This window comes from Nematostella vectensis, chromosome 10, assembly GCF_932526225.1.
Source record: "Nematostella vectensis chromosome 10, jaNemVect1.1, whole genome shotgun sequence".
NCBI classification, from domain to species: Eukaryota; Metazoa; Cnidaria; class Anthozoa; order Actiniaria; family Edwardsiidae; genus Nematostella; species Nematostella vectensis.
This window is the reverse complement of record NC_064043.1, coordinates 7,856,663-7,874,632: the sequence shown is the minus strand read 5'-3', so window position 1 is coordinate 7,874,632 and position 17,970 is coordinate 7,856,663. Positions and strand designations below refer to the sequence as shown.

Sequence of the window (17,970 nt, the reverse complement as noted above, 5' to 3'; positions counted from 1 at the left end):
CCAGTTCCCGTGATTTTACTCGATTACACAAAACCTTGGGAGGGCGTTATTCAAAGTTTTGGTTCAAAGGGGGCGCTTATTGGGGGGAGGCGCTTATTCGAGGAAGGCGCTCATTCACGAAATACGGTAACTCTCCGGCTAGGACACAAAGAATTTCAGTCAAATTCCAATATTGTCTTATGATCCTTTGGTACATGTGAGAGACTTAAATTCAAAGGATGTTACAACAAAGTGTCAATAAACAGTCAATAAAGTTTTCAATAAAATATTGCATTAACAATGTATTGACAGCTTAAAGTTCAACTGTTTGTAGACAATTAAAGCCTACAACCAACACTGGACAGACATGCGCAGTACCATGACGCTGCCCCTTTCAGTAACCAAAGAATTCCGATCGTGTTTTTATAGAGTCGGTAGTCCAACACATGAACGTACATTGTAAAGAAACCCCACGGATCTGTGTGATAGTTTTGTCTGTGGGCTTACAACAAATTATACGAAATGCGCAGTTTCGTTTCCGTTTTCAATGTAAGCTGGACATTCCGTAAACGCACACGCAAACTTTTCTCCTTTAGGATGTGGTTTTTTTTTTTGGCTAGGGTGCAGATTACGAATTTTTTTTCAATTAGTCCAGTCGGTACGCACGATAGAAAGCCATTATTCTTTGGCCCTCCTTACTAGTCGGGAAAATATTTACAAAATCACCCTCTCCCCCCCCCCCCCCCTCCTCTTCAATGCTCAAACTTCTTCGAGACAGATCGGGGTAGCGAATTTACCAGAGTAAGTTGATAGCATAAAGTGCTCGGAGTTGGTTTAGTTTTTAGAGCGGGGTTAATGTAGTTATTAGAAGTTAGAGTAGAGTTAGTAGAAATTACAGTTGAGTATAGTGGTGAAGAAAGGGGATGGCAATAGCGATTGGAGTTGAGATGGAATAGAGTGCGGATAGGAGCAGGGGCTGGCGGGAGGAGGTACCAAGAGGGGGCTCAATGTATGAACGCTGGGTGTTGAGATAGGACAGAATTGAGATGACAAGGAAGGGATGGTATAAGGGGATGGAGAGAGGTAGTTGACACCATGTAATCAAAGATGAGAGTTGGGCATTTGGGATAGGTACAGGGGAGAGTAAAATGGAAAAGGGAGAGGGTTGATGGAAGGGGATGGAGAGAGGTAGTTGACACCATGTAATCAAAGATGAGAGTTGGGCATTTGGGATAGGTACAGGGGAGAGTTAAATGGAAAAGGGAGAGGGTTGATGGGAGGGGTCAGGCGCATTCCTAGGATTGGCCGAGGTGGGGGGGGGGGGGGGGGGGTCGCAGTCATAGGTATCATATAGAAAATGCATAGTATTTTAAGATTCCTTCATAAGAGATGACCCACGCCGCCAAGGGGCGAGCACCCCCCTCTGTACGCGCCTCGGGGGTGGAGAGCAAGACTTGAAGGCACAAAGTTTAAAGCCGCATTGTCACCAGTTTACTTCCGGAGGTCCGACGGAAACCTTGACCGTTAAAAAGACAAAAGAATCTATTAGAATCCGAAATATTTAACAGGCCATCCGCTCTAAATTATCAATCACGTCCTCAAAGAAACTTCCAATAGACTTACTGCTTTCAATATTTTAAAATATTTTTCGCGTTTTCCGTTAAAACTCATCGTAGATTGTTACGTTATCGACCGGAAATAACCTGGTGACAATGCGGCTTTAAGCTCAGGGCTGGGATATAGAAAGATGGTTAGCGATTTGCCAATGCACGCAGACAAACACACGACTATTTCATTCTAAAAAATTTATATCCGTTCTATGTACAGTTCTAAATCTTATATTAAAGAAATTCCATCTGGCCGGAATGGCGCCAGGTTTAATTGATTTCAATAAATAAAGCTATTTGTCGCGACAAACACGTTGAATACTACGGAATAACCCGCCTTTAAATTACCTCCATTCGGAGCCTCACCCGGACTTGCCGGTTGTGTTGGTGTGATGCGTTGTGTGTCGTGCCCGTTATGTGTTTACGTGTCCGTGATTTAACGATGGCAAGCCATAATACGAGCACCGAAAAGAATCGATCCAAAAAATATGGCGGGAGGCTGAGCCAGAAGCGAGCTTTACAATCAAGTTTAAAAAGACGTGATGCGAAAAGTTCGTTTCACAGAGCAGGGCCCGTCATATCTTTTGAACAATGTTATCTTCATATCTAACTAAAGTACTTTATACGTACCTACGTCTAGATTAACTACCTTTTCTCGGTTTTCAACATTACGGTGATGTGTGGATTTTGCATATAAATTTTAAATCTCTGTTTAAAAAATCTTATAAATTATTATATTTCTCTTTTACTAACGCCACATGATGGATCAAGTCGCGGGTGAGAAAACTATTCGTATTGTCTTTGTTCCTATTTAATTATTTTTTACAAAAACGCGGGCACTGAGTTCCGATAATTTAGCCCCATTTTGATAACTTGGCTTTGTCGTGTTGTTTAGAGAGACAGTATTTGCTTATTGTGGTGGGCTTGACAGGGAATTTAACAGCAAGGTGCCATTATAAGATTCTGCAACGTTCCCATCCCGCGCTGCGGGACAAAATCGCTTAACCCTTTCCACTCCAAAGTCAAAAACAGCCCCAATTACTCTCATTACTGCATCAACATGCGAACATTGGTTGAAAATTCAGATAAAGATTTGGATGGTTCAAAGAATGATCATTATACAGACTCTTGAAAAAAGCTGAATTTAGGAGCTGGTCAGATTTGGAGAGAAAGGATTAAGACAAATACCACGCGAATGGAAACTCACGTGTCGTCGCATTACGTCCTGTTGCCACCTAACATCACAAAATCGCGCGACTGTCTCTTAAAATCTACAACATTTACTTCTCGTAAAAAAATTTAAAGCCTGGGAAACCAAGCCTTGAATTCAGCACAGTGCGAGGGAATCCCATGCGCCACTTCGGGCATGAATCCGAGGCTCAGTAACCCAGGGTGCCTAGGTTTACTCAGGGAGTAAACTATACATACTGCGGAAACGACCTTCTGTAGTTTCCAGGTCTCGGCATTTCCACTAGTATGGGTTCCTGGAAAGACTCATTATGCATCCAGTCTCCGTAGTATTTTTTCTCGGGCGAGCCAAAATGTTCGTGGAGGTAGTAGTCCTGCTGTTGTCTCACGCATTGCGGGCACTCACACTCCTCGACCGTTCTCTCCAGCGTTCTGTAAACCCCGCTATTCCGTCTTTGCGGGGACCCGTCACTCAGTGAGTTCGACCCGGATTCTAATTCCGTCTGTGCGCACGTACAACGCGGTAACGGAGTACTCTCGCAACACAGCCTTTCGTTCATCTGCGTTCGTCTTTCTTTATGACGTCGCTTCCGGTCTTGGTTGGATTTCGCAGGCTTTTTGCGCGCGTTTCTATCGCCACCCTTAAGGGGTTCGTTGCTCGATGCTTCGTCTTCTAGGGGTGACGGGGGGCCTGTGGAACGTATGGTGGATTCCGAAGTCGTTGAGCTACCGCTGGACGGAGGAAAGACATGCTGGCGGCGCAGTTTCATGAAGACGGTTAACAACAGGCCTCCCATGACAAGGACACCGACTATAAAGATGGCGAGGAAGGAGATCTCAGCGCTTCCAAGAGTGCGTGTGATTGTACCCAGACTCACAGCGGGAGGTCCTACTGAATCAGAGCACAATTTATCAAAAATAGTGATCAACCTTATTTAGGAAAAGTAACAATCCACAAATAAATTTGATACTTGATTGATGACGTTTGAGGACCTTTATAGCTATATAAATGTGGCGAAACTACGTGTGACTTAGTTTGTGCGTTAACGCGTAGGTATCCCGCGTGTCACAATCCAACCAGCAAGCTGCGCACACGCTGCCCCAGCGCTTCGTAAAACCAGCCAAGAACGCCGTGAAAATAGCACTGAGTTTTACTGTTAAAAAAGGCCAATCACGCCGCCAATTCATGCTGCCGCTCAATGTGGAGCCACACAAAGCATCCATTTCGATTTAAGCAAGTAACCAAGATATTTTCCATCAATAGCGTCAATAACGTATCAGATTTCATTCATAGATTGTTATTATGAATTTTCCTTGCGAATAAACCGTTGTATTTTCAATGATAAACAATAACAAAGGCGTGGTTGTTCTCATTCTTTAAGATCTTTTCTTACCCTTTGTCATTACAACTACCACCACCACCACCACCACCAACACCACCATCGCCATCGCCATCGCCATCGCCATCGCCATCGCCATCGCCATCGCCATCGCCATCGCCATCGCCATCGCCATCGCCACCGCCATCGCCATCGCCATCATCATCATCATCATCATCATCATCATCACCAACATTGTCAACTAGTATCGCCCTCACACCAATCATCGTTACCTTCAGCAGTGTAGGACGCTGTGAATCCCCGTCTGGTTCCGTTAATCCACTTCCCAACGTGGTAATAGTACAAGTACATGCTGTTACCGCTCGAGATGATCGGTTTGTCGTAGTCGTCTCGTTTAATCTTCGCCAATAGATCGGCGCTCGAGTCGTTTCCGTCGCGAACGAAGATGTAGTCGCCATCGAGCTTGAGTGCGTCAAACCAGAGCTTGACTTTTTTCCCGCCCTGAATGTTGATTACCCATGTGCACTGTGATCGGTTTGGTTTTTTAAAGAGCTGAGGAGATGACGTGATCATTCCCTCTTGCTCCGTCAGGCGACAGCCACATGCACATCTGTTGCGAGTCTCTGAAATGGAACAAAGTTGATCACATTTAGTTAAATCGGAAAAATACAGTGCAGACCCTCCAGCCTCCCGAACCGGACTCTTAAAAAATATCTAAATGTCTTTTTTTTTTAACAATTATTATCCATAGGTTATTTTTAACGTTAGCAATTTAATGGAGCCTTTTTTTGGTCAATATGTAGCAGGCCTTGAAATATTAGGGGGGGGCACAGAAACATAAGGGAATATTAGGAGACACTGCCACGCCCCTGCTGATTCCTTATAATTTCTAAACATATTGAGGGAAACGCGACCACACCCCTCTGCTACTGCCCTAAATTAATAAGGGGTTTAAGTAGATTTAGTGCGTTGCTAAAATGGCATCTCATTTACATGGATCTTTCTGCGACACACAAGAATCTCGAATCTAAACTCCTTAATAAAGAAAACCGCATTACTCAGGACAGTTGTTGCCCTTATTGCCGGGGATTCACGACGTTGCTAACAGGGTGATAAACGGTTAAAAAACGGCGCGGGTCAGGAAAAATTCTGAACGAAAAAAAGCTTGCGCGCGCATAACCATAGAAACCTACCTCAACTACCAGAATGCAGCGCGCGCTTTTTTTTAATTTTACATCAAACGAAGCGCGCGGTGCACGCCGGTAGATAAGGTACGTTCCCATGGTGAGTGCGCGGGCATGCTGAATGGCCTATTAACGGAATGAATACATGCAGCCCATACGTTATTAATTTTGACATTTTTACGTAAACATGTGTAAATAGGTCTGGATCACCGCCTGTTACAAGGTAAGTATTTTGACCGAGAAACGAGAGAAATCCGCCTCGACAAATATTTGTTGTAGCTCGTTAGCATTTTTTTCATCTTCCGTAAATTGAGATTCATAGCCAAAACTAAAGCGTTACAAATGAAAACTTGTTCAGATGGCATCTTTGAAACGAGGGTGTGCTATTCGATATTTTAGGCTACCAAACAATTTTTTTTCCTAGGATCGTCAATCATTTGAGATTCAACAAACGTGCCAAGGTCAAGCGTACGTTTCAAGCAAGATAAAACGCTTTAAAGTGAGATGTACTAAATATAGTCATGCCCCCTCTTCTCCTCTCCTCTCTGGCGAAGAGGTCAAGTGACTATTCTAAGACAAACTGGCATTGGACGTGCAAGCTTCACATGCCTCTCATAAAGAACGTGCGCCAAAGTGATTGTACACGTGACTGGTGTCTTAACACGTGCGAACGAAGAAATCACGCATGCGCACACGACATCAAGCATTAAAAATTAATGAAGATTGAAATAAAAAATGGAAATAAGGGGAGAAAAGGAGAGATAAGGAAGAACATTTTTCCTTATTTCTAGACGCTTGCTATCGTTCGATCTTGAGATACCAAAACATGCTATTTCAAAAAACCATTACGACCATCAAAGTTTGGCTCATTATCATTACACCAGACTATGTTTATGGTTTTGAAAGGAGAGGTGAATCGCGATAAGTAAACACGACGTTATCGCTATTTTTGTGCAGAAATCAGTCGAATAAAATATCAGAAATCGGCTGGGCTTTTATTGGCTCTGCCCTAGACGACGTGGCGTTTGAGTAAATATTGCACTGTTTGTTTTGGTCGCGTACATGGCTCGGCTCGCATCGATATTTCTTACGCATTACTGTAACAGAAAACCGACTTTATCTACTAGGGAATCAATCACGCGATGGGGAAAGCCAAGTAATATCCAATTTAAAAACGTGGTTATATCGATATTTCTTCAGTTCGTCGCAGATATTTAAAGAAAAAAAGGAGAAATGATAACAGAAAAGTACAGTTAGTTTAGTCATCAAAGTTTATGAAAAACGATATAAATCAAACTGCTGCACTTGGGACTTTTCTTTGCTCTTTTACTGGCGTTTCCAGCCTGGAAATTTTAGACTTTTTTTTAAATAAGAACATTTATAGCAGATATAGTTTATGTCAACATTCCGTTTCGCTAAAGTAATCGAAAGCACTTCGCCCACGTTTCGCGATGTGTATTTTTAGCTGCCTGTTATATAACTACAATGATGCTCACGTGCCCGTGTGTCGATGTGTGGAAAGAGAGATTGGACCCACAACCATATAATTACTTATCAGATTTAAAAAAAAGGTATACAACCTAAAACCCTGACATAGATCAACCATCGCACTCCCCTCTCACACACAAATTGTATGTTTTATGATAATAACAAAAAAAGATCATGATAATAATAATAATATACTAATAAAAATAATAAAAATAAGTAGCTAATTTGCTACTTGACGTAAATTTTTATCCCTCAAAGAGAATAATTCACCGCAGAGCCCAAACTTTCTTCTTTTTTTATTCGCTCAATGATCTAACCCATTTGAACCTTAGATTGACAATATCATAATAAAATAAATATAGGGCCTTACCGGGGCAGGGTCTGAGTGCACAGGGCTCCCACATGACAGATTTCCCAACGCAGTCTTTCTTCTGATCTCCAGAGGCGGTCAAACTCAGGCAAAACCTGTACCTATATCTTCGTCCCTGGCCACAGGAGCTTGAACAGAGGTTCCAGAAAGACCACTGACTCCACCCGTCATAGATAGACTTGCCTGTGAGGGAGAGGCTTGGTGTTAGCACTGATACGAGGGCGAGCAAACAAGGGCATCGTACTCCATACATGTTCACACTTCGAGATCACACGAAAATTCTTCATACTAAGTGTTTGGAATTTTATCTGATATTTTGGGAACGAACCGTTCACATATTAAACTCCCTGTACCTTCTATGTGACAATCATATAATTTACAGTAAGGAGAATTCATATTTGGAGCTGATGACGAGCAAACCGCGAATACAAAATGCACTTAAGGGGAACCACCAACAGATAAAGCTCATAAATAGAACCAAGCAACTTCTATTGCTAGCTACATTCGTTCTTTGTTATGATTTTATTTGTATAAAGAGCGGCTGGAGAGTTTTCCTCCAAATGTGTAATTTTAGACATGTTGAAACAGGGATTTGTTAGGTTATGCATCTATTTTTAACAGTTTTATTCACGTCAATTAGTCAGCTGGATAATACTTCTTCTGATTTAATATCAATTATTAGTTTTCAGCTGGAATGACTATTATCTTTCTTCGATGTGTTTTTCTCTCTCAAAATACTCTATAAAGTTGCCCCCGCAACGTTCCCCCTTGGTCTATCAGCAAGTGCAAGGTTCTTTCACGCCATGGTTTAAATTTGTTTTAAATACTTATTTTCCCTCAGGCGCAAGAGGTTCTTTTGCTTTGGAAAGATATTAATGCATGCCATCTAAAGATCCGACACTAGAAAAGTCTTGTCAGAAAAGAGAGCTCGCGCTTCAGCTGTCGCGTGATGAGTATTAAATATAAAGGAAACCTTATCTGATTTTGCACTTATCCAAAGACACGAGAAAGGTTGTACTTGTATCAATTAAAAGCCGGTATGTAAAACAAATGTTCCACGCGATTGAGAGCTATGTCATTTAAAAAAAAAACAAGAGAAGAATATATAACTCGATGCACGGCCCATCACACCAACCAAGCGAAAGGTGGTCAGCAAAATAATGCTCCATTAAACCGCTGTAGCCCTAAAGACTGGAAAATTTGACAATGCTTGAATCATAAGATTAACGCTTTGGTCTGCTGTTATTAGTACGAGTGATGTTTTTGCTTTTATCCGCGGATCTGTGGTTGGCCGCTCACTTACTCTCCGCCTTTCTGGAACCTGGACTGCCATCAGCTGTTATTCAAAGCCTTATACAATTCATGTGAAGTGGTCGTGCTGCTTTTACGCCCCTTTGAAGATGATGCGAAACCCACTGCACGTCGAATTTTGTGCCCAAGGGGGGGGGGGGGGGGGGGGGGGGGGGGGGCTCACCCTCCCACAACGACCGAAAGTCTATTGAGAACTTTTGGTTCTCAATAGACGTGCTATTTGTAAACAAAACTAAAAATCATAAGCTAGATCGCTCTGGTATGTAGCCAAATCCGACAATAAACGCACAGTGGAGATACTGCAAAGGCATAACAAAAAACCCGTTTTGTTCTTTCGGATGTGATCTGATTTTTATCAGAGAACTCCCTCCCTCCCCCTCTCCCCCCAAGAAAAATTCATGGGTACGGGCCTGGGTGTACATACATCATTCGGATGAAATCGAAAAAATGAATCCAAATAAACTGCTCGTAAAATTATTTATAGCAGCGACACTTTTTCTACAATACGGCTTTGCGATATCGGCTTTTTCTCTTAAGATTTCCATATCAAGAAAATTTAGCCAAAACTTGCCGTTTTCCCAGACGCGGTCATTTCCATATAAGGAAACTAATATATTCCTTATTTGGAAAACCTGCATGATTCTTGTCATTTTTAAGGCTGCCGTACCGCAGGGTCTTCCCAAACTTTATGAATTGTATTCAAAAGAGAAAAACAGTGACTGTGACCATCTTTAGTCAATGGAGAAACCCTCTGAAAAGAAACTTAAATTGCTCGGTACCAGACCCCTAAAACGACAACGTTTTCTTCATATGTTGAGTGGCATCTTTTTATAAACACTGTGCATTAATATCCATTCAAATAGTAGTACAGTAAGACTGAAAAAAAACTCATTTCTTAGCATAAGCTAAATGATTGCCAAACGAAATTCTAACGAATCTAACACGATATATAACCCATATATAACCCATATATAACCATAATATCACCCCCTTCAAGCAACACGTGATCATTTAGGGCAATAAAAATCAATAAACATTTTTCGAGTACTTGTAATTGTTTTGATTGATTAATACTTGGTATTTTCCTAGAGAAACTCACGTTCAATCATATATTGACAAATTACACTCTCTGCTTTTGGTTGCCACAACAGACACGAGGCTACACCTTTCTAGAAATCAATCTAGTACTACTAGATTGATTCATTTGAACATTATTGTGGGTTTTGAGTAAGATGTTGCAAAATATATCCTCGAAATTTTTGGATCAAATGTTGCAGGACCATAGGCAAAAAGTTCATAAAAACTCAATCTAGATAGAACTTTAAAACGGTAATTCGAGTCACAAAGATCCAATATTGTCTGCTTGGGTGTGCTGGCGTATAGACTAACGATGCGAGGCGCAGGCCGAAAAAACAACAAAACTCCGAATTGTTTAAATACTGGATAAATAGCAATTATATCCAACTCTGAGAACCATCTAAGGTATTTATTGAAACGTTTAAGCTGACGAAATATTCAAGAGTAAAAAATACTTATGTGACAATGACGTTTATTCCTTAAAAAAACAAATACATTTTATGCGACAAATGGAAAGGTTCCAATGCTACTCGCTTGTCATTTTATATCAGTCGTTGCAGTCGCGGGTCTTATTGTCTATGCCCATGCGATAAGACCGCCACATAGCAATAGTCGACCACATGATACGCCAAATCCGCTCTCCCAACACGATATTCACAGTTTGCAAGCAGTAAATACAACCACGCCAGAGGGTCATTTTTCAGACAACGCCATCTGAACGATCTCTGACAAGCCACACCGCGATAATACCAAGCTCCTCCTTCTGCTAATGAGTTTTCTCCGCCCATCTAGACCTTCCAGACGACAAGCAACACCTGCTGAAGTCACACAGCCATAACACAACGCGTCACACGATTCATCATATAAAGTCCGTATAACATAGTCACACAGCCACAAACACAGCACGGCATACGATTCATCATAGATTCATCGTTGCCCTTGTACCTTGCAAAGACACAACAACACAGCGATTTATCAGACGTCTGGAATAAATCGCAGCGTGTCTTAGAAATTTCTCTGCGCTGAGTACAGATTTCATCATATCCAGCCCCCGTTTGATAAACATGAACCATCTTAGACGTTATCTTAAACTTTTCTGCAGCGGCGTAGCCAGGATTTTTAACAGGAGGAGGCCCAAAAGGCCCTTTCAAGGAATTTTCTCCTGTATTTTAGATAATGTCTCATACATTTGCTGTACTTTTGGCTGCTAGAAGGACCACCCCCTGGCTACAACCCTATTCTGTAAGGGAAACACAAACAGAACATTCCATCATACGACTCGTCATATACCCAGTATCCCTAAAAACTGAGAGCTTACATGATAAAGGGGATGTTTTTTTCTGAGTTAAGCAACAGTTTCATCATTTTCTAGTCCGTGTTTCAAGTACACGATTAAACGACTTTTTCTAAAAACCTTTTTTTTGCATCCCTCGAATTGTCATATACATAAAATCGCAAACTTTCATGATAAAGCGTGTTTAAACAATTTCTTTGCGTGTATCACTGGTTTCCTCATATATGCCAGGGATGGATCTAGCTTTTTGCCAAGGGAGGAGGGGGGGGGGGGGGGGGTTGACCAAAAAATGTCGTCATTATTTTACCTTCGTAACGATTTTAAAATGAACAGCCACTATAAAAACAATAAAAAAGGCCAATGTTTCATGCACACAATTACTTGACGTGACATTTTCTTAGACTTTTCAGCGAGGAACAAACCAACGGAACAATAGAGCACTCGATTCATCATACCATTCGTCTCACCCTTATCAAGCATAACATCTTAAACTAACTTGCTCCTATGCCTCATACGTCCTTAAATGCGCAAATACTCAGCTTTATACATCGTACCCGCCATACCCTTGTATCACTAATAAAATTACAAAACTAACCTACGCACATGTCTCGCGCCATTACAGACTTCTAAAAGAACAAAGCATCTTAAAATGTTCCAAATAAAGCCATTACAGTTTTGTTCCAGACAATGGTAATGATTTAAAATAATAGCACAGAATAATAATAAAAAAGCATTAACCCTTAGGAAGCCTCCAAATCTCCATTCTACTTTCATTTCCTTTGGAGTCTGATACGGTGCTATTATATGCACGTGGTCATATCCTATTCTTAATTGAGATATTTCGCTAAAAAGCACAGCGATTGAGTATCTAGGAGGCGGGGCGCTTTTATCTATTCCTGCTTAATTTGGAATCTGATATTAGTTGCTATTTTTCTGCAAAGTAGAGAAATTGCGCGTCAATAAAATCCGCTCGAGGTCCAAACGGAAACTTGCTTGAGTGTACTATCAATCAAATTGATGAAATACTTTTTGTTTTGTGGGAGTGTCTAGACGCTTCTGGAAACGGCTCTTTCGATTCATTTTTAACCCTTTTAAAAAGATTGTCAAATAGTTTACTAAGCCGAAAATTTTCCCACAAAAAAGCCCTTGAAACTGAACCAGATTCATAAGTACAAGGTCAAAATTTAGGCGTCTCACACGACAACTTAACCAAACATCCCTAGGACATAGCGCGGCTTCCTTCTAAGACGACAGGCTCTTGGTATTGATAATATTATCTCAGAATTAAAGCAAAGATTTCTTGAGTATTATCACAAAATTGCAGCACGTCGCCTTTAAATGTTGGCAGAATATAGACAATTTGAGACAAAAGGCCGGTCGAAGTTTCGCGCTTGCAAATCAGATAATACACTTGCTGAAAAATACGTCTCTTTGGACCGACAACTCAATTTCTTTATTGTTATTTTTGGTAAACATATTTTAATAAAAAAATGTTAAGTATCATAGTAAGTGATTTTTCAGTCTTGGATCTTTTTTGCGATTATTTTTGGCGGTATTATTGAAGCACGGTAACTAAATACACCTTATCACTTACGTCTCGCGACCACTTTTCGCAAAGCGAAAATGACAATGTACAGGATCCTAAATACGAAAGAAACCAAGTACACAAATACAAGGAGACTGCGAAGATACAACAAAACAAGCACTACACTCGCAAAGAAAGCGAATAAAATCGATTTTATGTTTGCCTTACAGTCTTTCAGGCAACAGATTATAAGAGTTTTAAGCCCTTATCTCTGCTGGATGCTAATATAAAACGCAGATAAAATAAGATGGTATGTAGGAGCCACTTGGGGAATCACACACGGCTTGTCATTATGACAGACTGTCACTTAGTGAAGCAAATAAACCACTTTCTGCTTGCTCTTAAGTAGTTACCAAACTACAGATTGACTGTTGCAGGCTCTCCAAACATGCATTTTTAAAGATAGCCACTAAAATATTCGATATCATGAGATAAAGGAGCGTTTTATGTGAGCAATTTTGAACCGTGTCCAGAGCTTTTTAAGTGGGGTGCTTTGACATCGCTTAGCCAACATTAGCCCAAATGGATTTTTCAGTTTCTTTTTGTTAAACGTCAAAACAAAACTAAATGACGCTATTCATTGTCGGGATTAACTACAGTTGGAAGGCTTGTTTAGGGAATAAATTATTGGAAACTATTTTAAGGAATGAATGTGCAGAAAATGCTAAGAACCGGAAACGATTAGCAAGTTGCAGTTGCATGCGAACATTATCACACCCACAGAATCCGCTAAGCGGGAAAATAACACCCTTGGGACCGATTTTCTGCATAATCGAGCTAAAAAATATTTAATAGTTTTACAGCCGGAACTATGGCTTTGCGCTAAGCCAGTATTTTACTGGGTAATCGGCTTCAATATGGATTCAAAAGTATAAAATCCCCAGAGATATCAAGAGAATGTCAAAGGAAAGAGACCTAATGTGTACACACATCGCAAAGAGACAAGGTCAATAACAATGAGTATTGACTTTTGCTGAAGCGAATAATTCTGTTTACCCTGCTAGCTATTCATCGGTTAATTACTTTTACACAATTTCCCTCCTCCATTGTACAATTTCTATAACCTCGTATTGTTTCAAGACACAGAAGAAGCCATTAATTACACCTAAAACCGCGAAAAGAGCGGAAATTTCACCTCATAAAACCCCGAAATCCCATTCACACCAGCATGTCGCTAATGCTAGTTTATTGTCTAAAGTGATGTTGAGTTTCGTAAAGTCCTTTTAGTTCAATCTTCGTGCACTCACTTTGTTGGAATGTTGTAGCCTCGGAGCAAATCGGACTAATTGGTTGTTAACGAGCGGCAAAGTCGTTGTTAGTGGTGCAAACACTGCCAAGAGCTAATAACTTCCAGATTTCGCTAACTGTGGAAAGCTCAACTAATACTTATGCCCTCCCCCTGTATCACAAACGATTAAAAACCCATTACACACTAGTATACCGCAAAGGTTAAACACAACGCAATAGGATCGCTGTTTATAGAGTATTAGCGCCTCTGGGGCCGCATCTGGGGGCTTTAGAATGGGAATGCGCCTAATTCTACTACCCTAAGCCTACAGACATTATTATCTTCTTATACTCTCCTTAGGCAGTGACGTGTGCTCAGAGACACTTATGGGTCACAAGGTCGCATCGGTAAATCTTAGCAATGTGGACTAAGCCACTAATTCTTACCTGGTCCAAGGGTTGAGACGCATAAAGAAGACTGCACAGTTTCCTTCCCCGTAAGACTCGATATTGTAGTGTAGCGAAAACAGTATCCCTTGATGTAATCGTTGAATAAAGTACATGGTAGAAACACCGCCGTTTGCCCGGGTAGTGCGGGTCGCTCAGTTATATATTTTCTCGAAAGTTGCTCGTAAACTTTGATAGTGTCTGTAGTTTTGTGGCACTCGGGGGCCGCGAATGAGATAGAGAATGAACCTGAGCAAGGCAGGATAGATTTGTGCGGCGTTGTCAACTCGTGCTTGCTCCATCTTACGCTCACCGGAGAACTCGTGGATAGCGTCTTATTGCTGAACCCAGAGACGTACTCAAAGTAATAAACGCCCTGAGTATCAAACAGGTCACAACTAAACATCAGCCGGATTCTGTTCTGACTACCGCTCTGTTTACCATTCCTGAGTTTCCTTACGTTCCTCTGTGTGATCAAGATGCGTTTCTTGTCGTGAACAAAGTACAAGTTTACCTGATCTCGGTACTGCCGTGATCTAGGTAGACAGACTCTGTCGTGGTAGATCCAAATAGAACCGAATCTCGTGAGTGTTGTGTGATTCCGGGGCGCCTCGATCCTAGTATTGCCCCAGGATATAGCCATGCTTTCGTTCAATAAACCGGTCGGCCCGTTGTTAGAGACACGATATTTGAAGGTGTATGTAGCAGCATGATCGAAGGTGTCGCACGGCACCCGTAGCTTTAGTTCAGTAGAAATTATTGGTATTTTAAAGGTTCGAAGTCTCTCTTTCCATTGATCGCTTAAAACGTGTACTACGAGTTTTCGCGGAGCTGTAGAGTTTACGAGTTGCTTGGGTATGTAGAATGTGATGTTAACATCCCCACTCAATACTGAGGAAATTGTGGATACTCTGGCGAATACACTGTTCTTGCCCGCCTTTGCCACGTCTAAAGAAAGGAAGAAACAATATGAAAGAAAACTCTTCAAAGAACAAAGAAACGATAGATTCCGATAGACCCGCACTTATTGGCGACTCGGGAATATTACGGAGAGTATAGTGTTCAGTAACTCCTAGGTCATGTTTATGTCTGTATGCAGTTCAGATAAAGAGAGTCAGACGCTGTTTAAATGCTCATTTGTGCATTGTTGACCAAACATAAGCAAACACAATTCGCGCGTGAGGTTCTACGGACGAGGTTTGGCCAACTGCGCGTTGTGCAGCCATAGACAAATAATAGCCGCTAGCGTAGCGCACAGTAACCGACGATGGACATTTTAATCAATGACACAACAAGCAATATGTGAACATAATATACGCACACCACGACAAGCTGAAAACTCACCAGGAAACTCACCGTAGCAAATCGATGAAAGAGAGCCGAGAAGAAGCAGGTAGCATGCCCATCCATCCCTCATTGTACCGCCGTCATGGATGAAACTCTACTAGACAGTCCCCTGTATAAACGAAAACCAGTCGAACTCAGCACGATGGAAGAGTGCAGCGCGCGCCGTCGGGGATGTGTGCTTTATACATATTTATCCATCATTTACTTAGCCATTTAAGCCGTTATTAGCTGGCACCATCTCGTGTGATATTATGCTGTAAAACAATTAGCATTCCGCTCAGATTATGGCTCTTTTGTACCATGGAACAATGCTCCGGGGAGCAAGCCAATAAGATCTTCGCTATCGCCAGAGCTCTTCGCTTTGAATTAAGCAGATGTTTCTGTGGCAGTTTTGACCGAGAGTCGAAGGGCTCTCGCGAATTCTCGGCCTCTGACTGCGATAATGTGTTTCTAAAACTCTCTACAGGGTGCATGTAGAGTGTTTACTTTAACTATTAACCACATCCCGCCTTATATCCTGTTTACATGTCAAGCTAGGCTTCAGGTTCAGCCCCTAAATGTTCACAGTCATTAGCATATTTTCGCTGAGTAGATATTATGTCTCCACTATAAACCGTGCGATCCTCACTTTCTTTACTTAAATCTGTTGCACGCTTGTAATCCTGTCACCGTAAATAACCATGGTTAAATTTGAAACTAAATTACTACCTATTTCTCGAATGTATTCAGCGATCTACTAGCCTCACGCCATAATCGCAGTTCTGGTTCTTACTAGGAACAATATAGGTCGTTGATTATTAGGCCGGGAATAATAACCTAACACAAGATGCCGTTCTCCCCTGATACTATAATTGAATATTCTATTTTAAAAATAATTAGAAGTTTACAATGAAAGGTTTTTCCTTCAAACGCCCCTTCTTTGGTAAGCTAATCTATACACGTGTATAGGCAGATTTGAGCTGTCAGTCCGACCGCTCAACTTCAGCTCATGTCAAACAATTTGGACAAATACGTCAACAGATGCGTTTAGCAAGATAAGTGTAAGATCGAAACTACGGTCTGAGATGATTTCGTACATTGACAAGGCCGTGGCAATGTTTGCAGTGTTTGAGGCCCTAAGCAACAGAGGCAGCTAGATATACAAATTTCTCTCTTAAGAGATTAATTCTGAAAGTAAGCCCAGACCAGATGCCCCTATCCCTAAATGCCGTATGATATCACTAGTGATTGCTGTGTTTGTTCAAAGATTACGGAATTACAGTCCAAATTTCTAACGCAAACAAGAAGGCGCGAAATAGGACGAAATCGCTGACAACAAATGCCCACAAACAGGGTTTTTTAACCAAAATAACACGGATAAGAAATTACCGATTTATGACTTAACGCTTCATTTAGAAAGCGAGCGAAGGAACTGTCTCGAGAGCTTCTTAAACACACGTAACTTACCTTACTTATTTCGCTCGCTTCTCGTAAAGTGATTGTTCGGTGATTGTTCTGTGATTCTAACAGCTTGGTGTGAACTCGGGTTGTTTTGTTCTTTCGTGTGAGACGCGCACGACAGTGTAAAACTGAAAACCACTTAAGAAACTCGGTCAAACTTGTGTCAAGTTCGTCTAAAAAAATCCGTAACCGCCACGACTCAGATATCTTGATAGCAACAGCTATAGGCACAACAAGATCTCCCTGAAAGAACGTAGAAAACCACGGAGTTAAACATGGCGCGAGTTGTGTTATTATTGTTCGCCTTGTAAGCGCCAACGGAAAAACCTTGAAGCGTTTGAACCTTTCACTCAATCCTGCGTGCCAACTGATTTAATCCTCTCCCGGACGACCCTGCTGATATTTACTTTCGACTTCCAGCTCTTAGATTCGCACATGAAAACAATCCAAAGTCCGTAGGGAGCGCGAAACCTGTATAGCTTCTAAATGTTGTTCTGTGTTGTTGTTCTGATCCTCAAGACCGAAATTATCATGCGAACGCAAAGCACTCATGGATTATGACAGAGTGGTGCTGACTCTTTCCTAATGGACTGAAGTTAAGTATTTGAAATGCTTCCCCAACAGCCTCTTTCTACCGGAAACACATCTAGAACGATGGCAATCACTACTCTATCATTCCAGTCTTGTATTTTCTATTTGATCGCGAGTTCCACGTGTCTTCCTATCACAGAGGAGAACAATTTGATACGATTTGCATGAGAATAAGTTGATTGCACGCTCGACTAGCCTGCGGCAGTTCTAAGTGTGCTAAAATTGACAACGGTATTATCACTTGATGAGGGGGGAGGGAATGTTTAGTCCATCATCCAATAAAACACAATAGTAATTTGTGTCCTGATAGATAAGTGATCAAAAACAGTTTTACAACAAAAACGAGATTTCGGGTGAAAGAATCGCACGCATTTAGTAGGGCTTTTCGAGTCACGACTAAACCCCCAATATTCATTATTCTAGCGATAAATCGAGAACCAAAACATTGACTAGGTTGGCAAAGGCCATTTTCCCCTAAAAAGGACTCCCGTCCAG

At 41.4% G+C, this 17,970-nt stretch overlaps 1 protein-coding gene and 1 long non-coding RNA gene across 5 annotated transcripts; one reads left to right on the top strand and one right to left on the bottom strand.

Annotated features, from left to right (window-relative positions):
• Positions 1-1,769: 1,769 nt before the first annotated feature.
• On the bottom strand, positions 1,770-17,696 carry LOC5521888. 4 transcript variants are annotated; one of them, XM_032367234.2, is made up of 7 exons: positions 17,228-17,695; positions 16,891-17,127; positions 15,442-15,553; positions 14,098-15,045; positions 7,157-7,339; positions 4,387-4,737; positions 1,770-3,666 (listed from the first exon to the last, which is right to left on the bottom strand). In XM_032367234.2, the coding sequence occupies exons 3-7, from the start codon at positions 15,512-15,514 to the stop codon at positions 3,005-3,007; spliced, it is 2,217 nt and encodes a 738-aa protein (XP_032223125.1). In that variant the 5' UTR covers positions 15,515-15,553; positions 16,891-17,127; positions 17,228-17,695; the 3' UTR covers positions 1,770-3,004. The 4 variants fall into 4 exon arrangements, with proteins under 4 accessions (XP_032223125.1, XP_032223127.1, XP_032223124.1 ...); XM_032367236.2 differs by having other exon boundaries at positions 1,770-3,663; positions 16,891-17,696; XM_032367233.2 differs by having other exon boundaries at positions 16,891-17,695.
• LOC116604617 lies at positions 5,405-6,746 on the top strand. Its single transcript, XR_004291141.2, has 2 exons — positions 5,405-5,521; positions 5,723-6,746. It is a non-coding gene; the product is annotated as an uncharacterized LOC116604617 (long non-coding RNA).
• Positions 17,697-17,970: the final 274 nt, after the last annotated feature.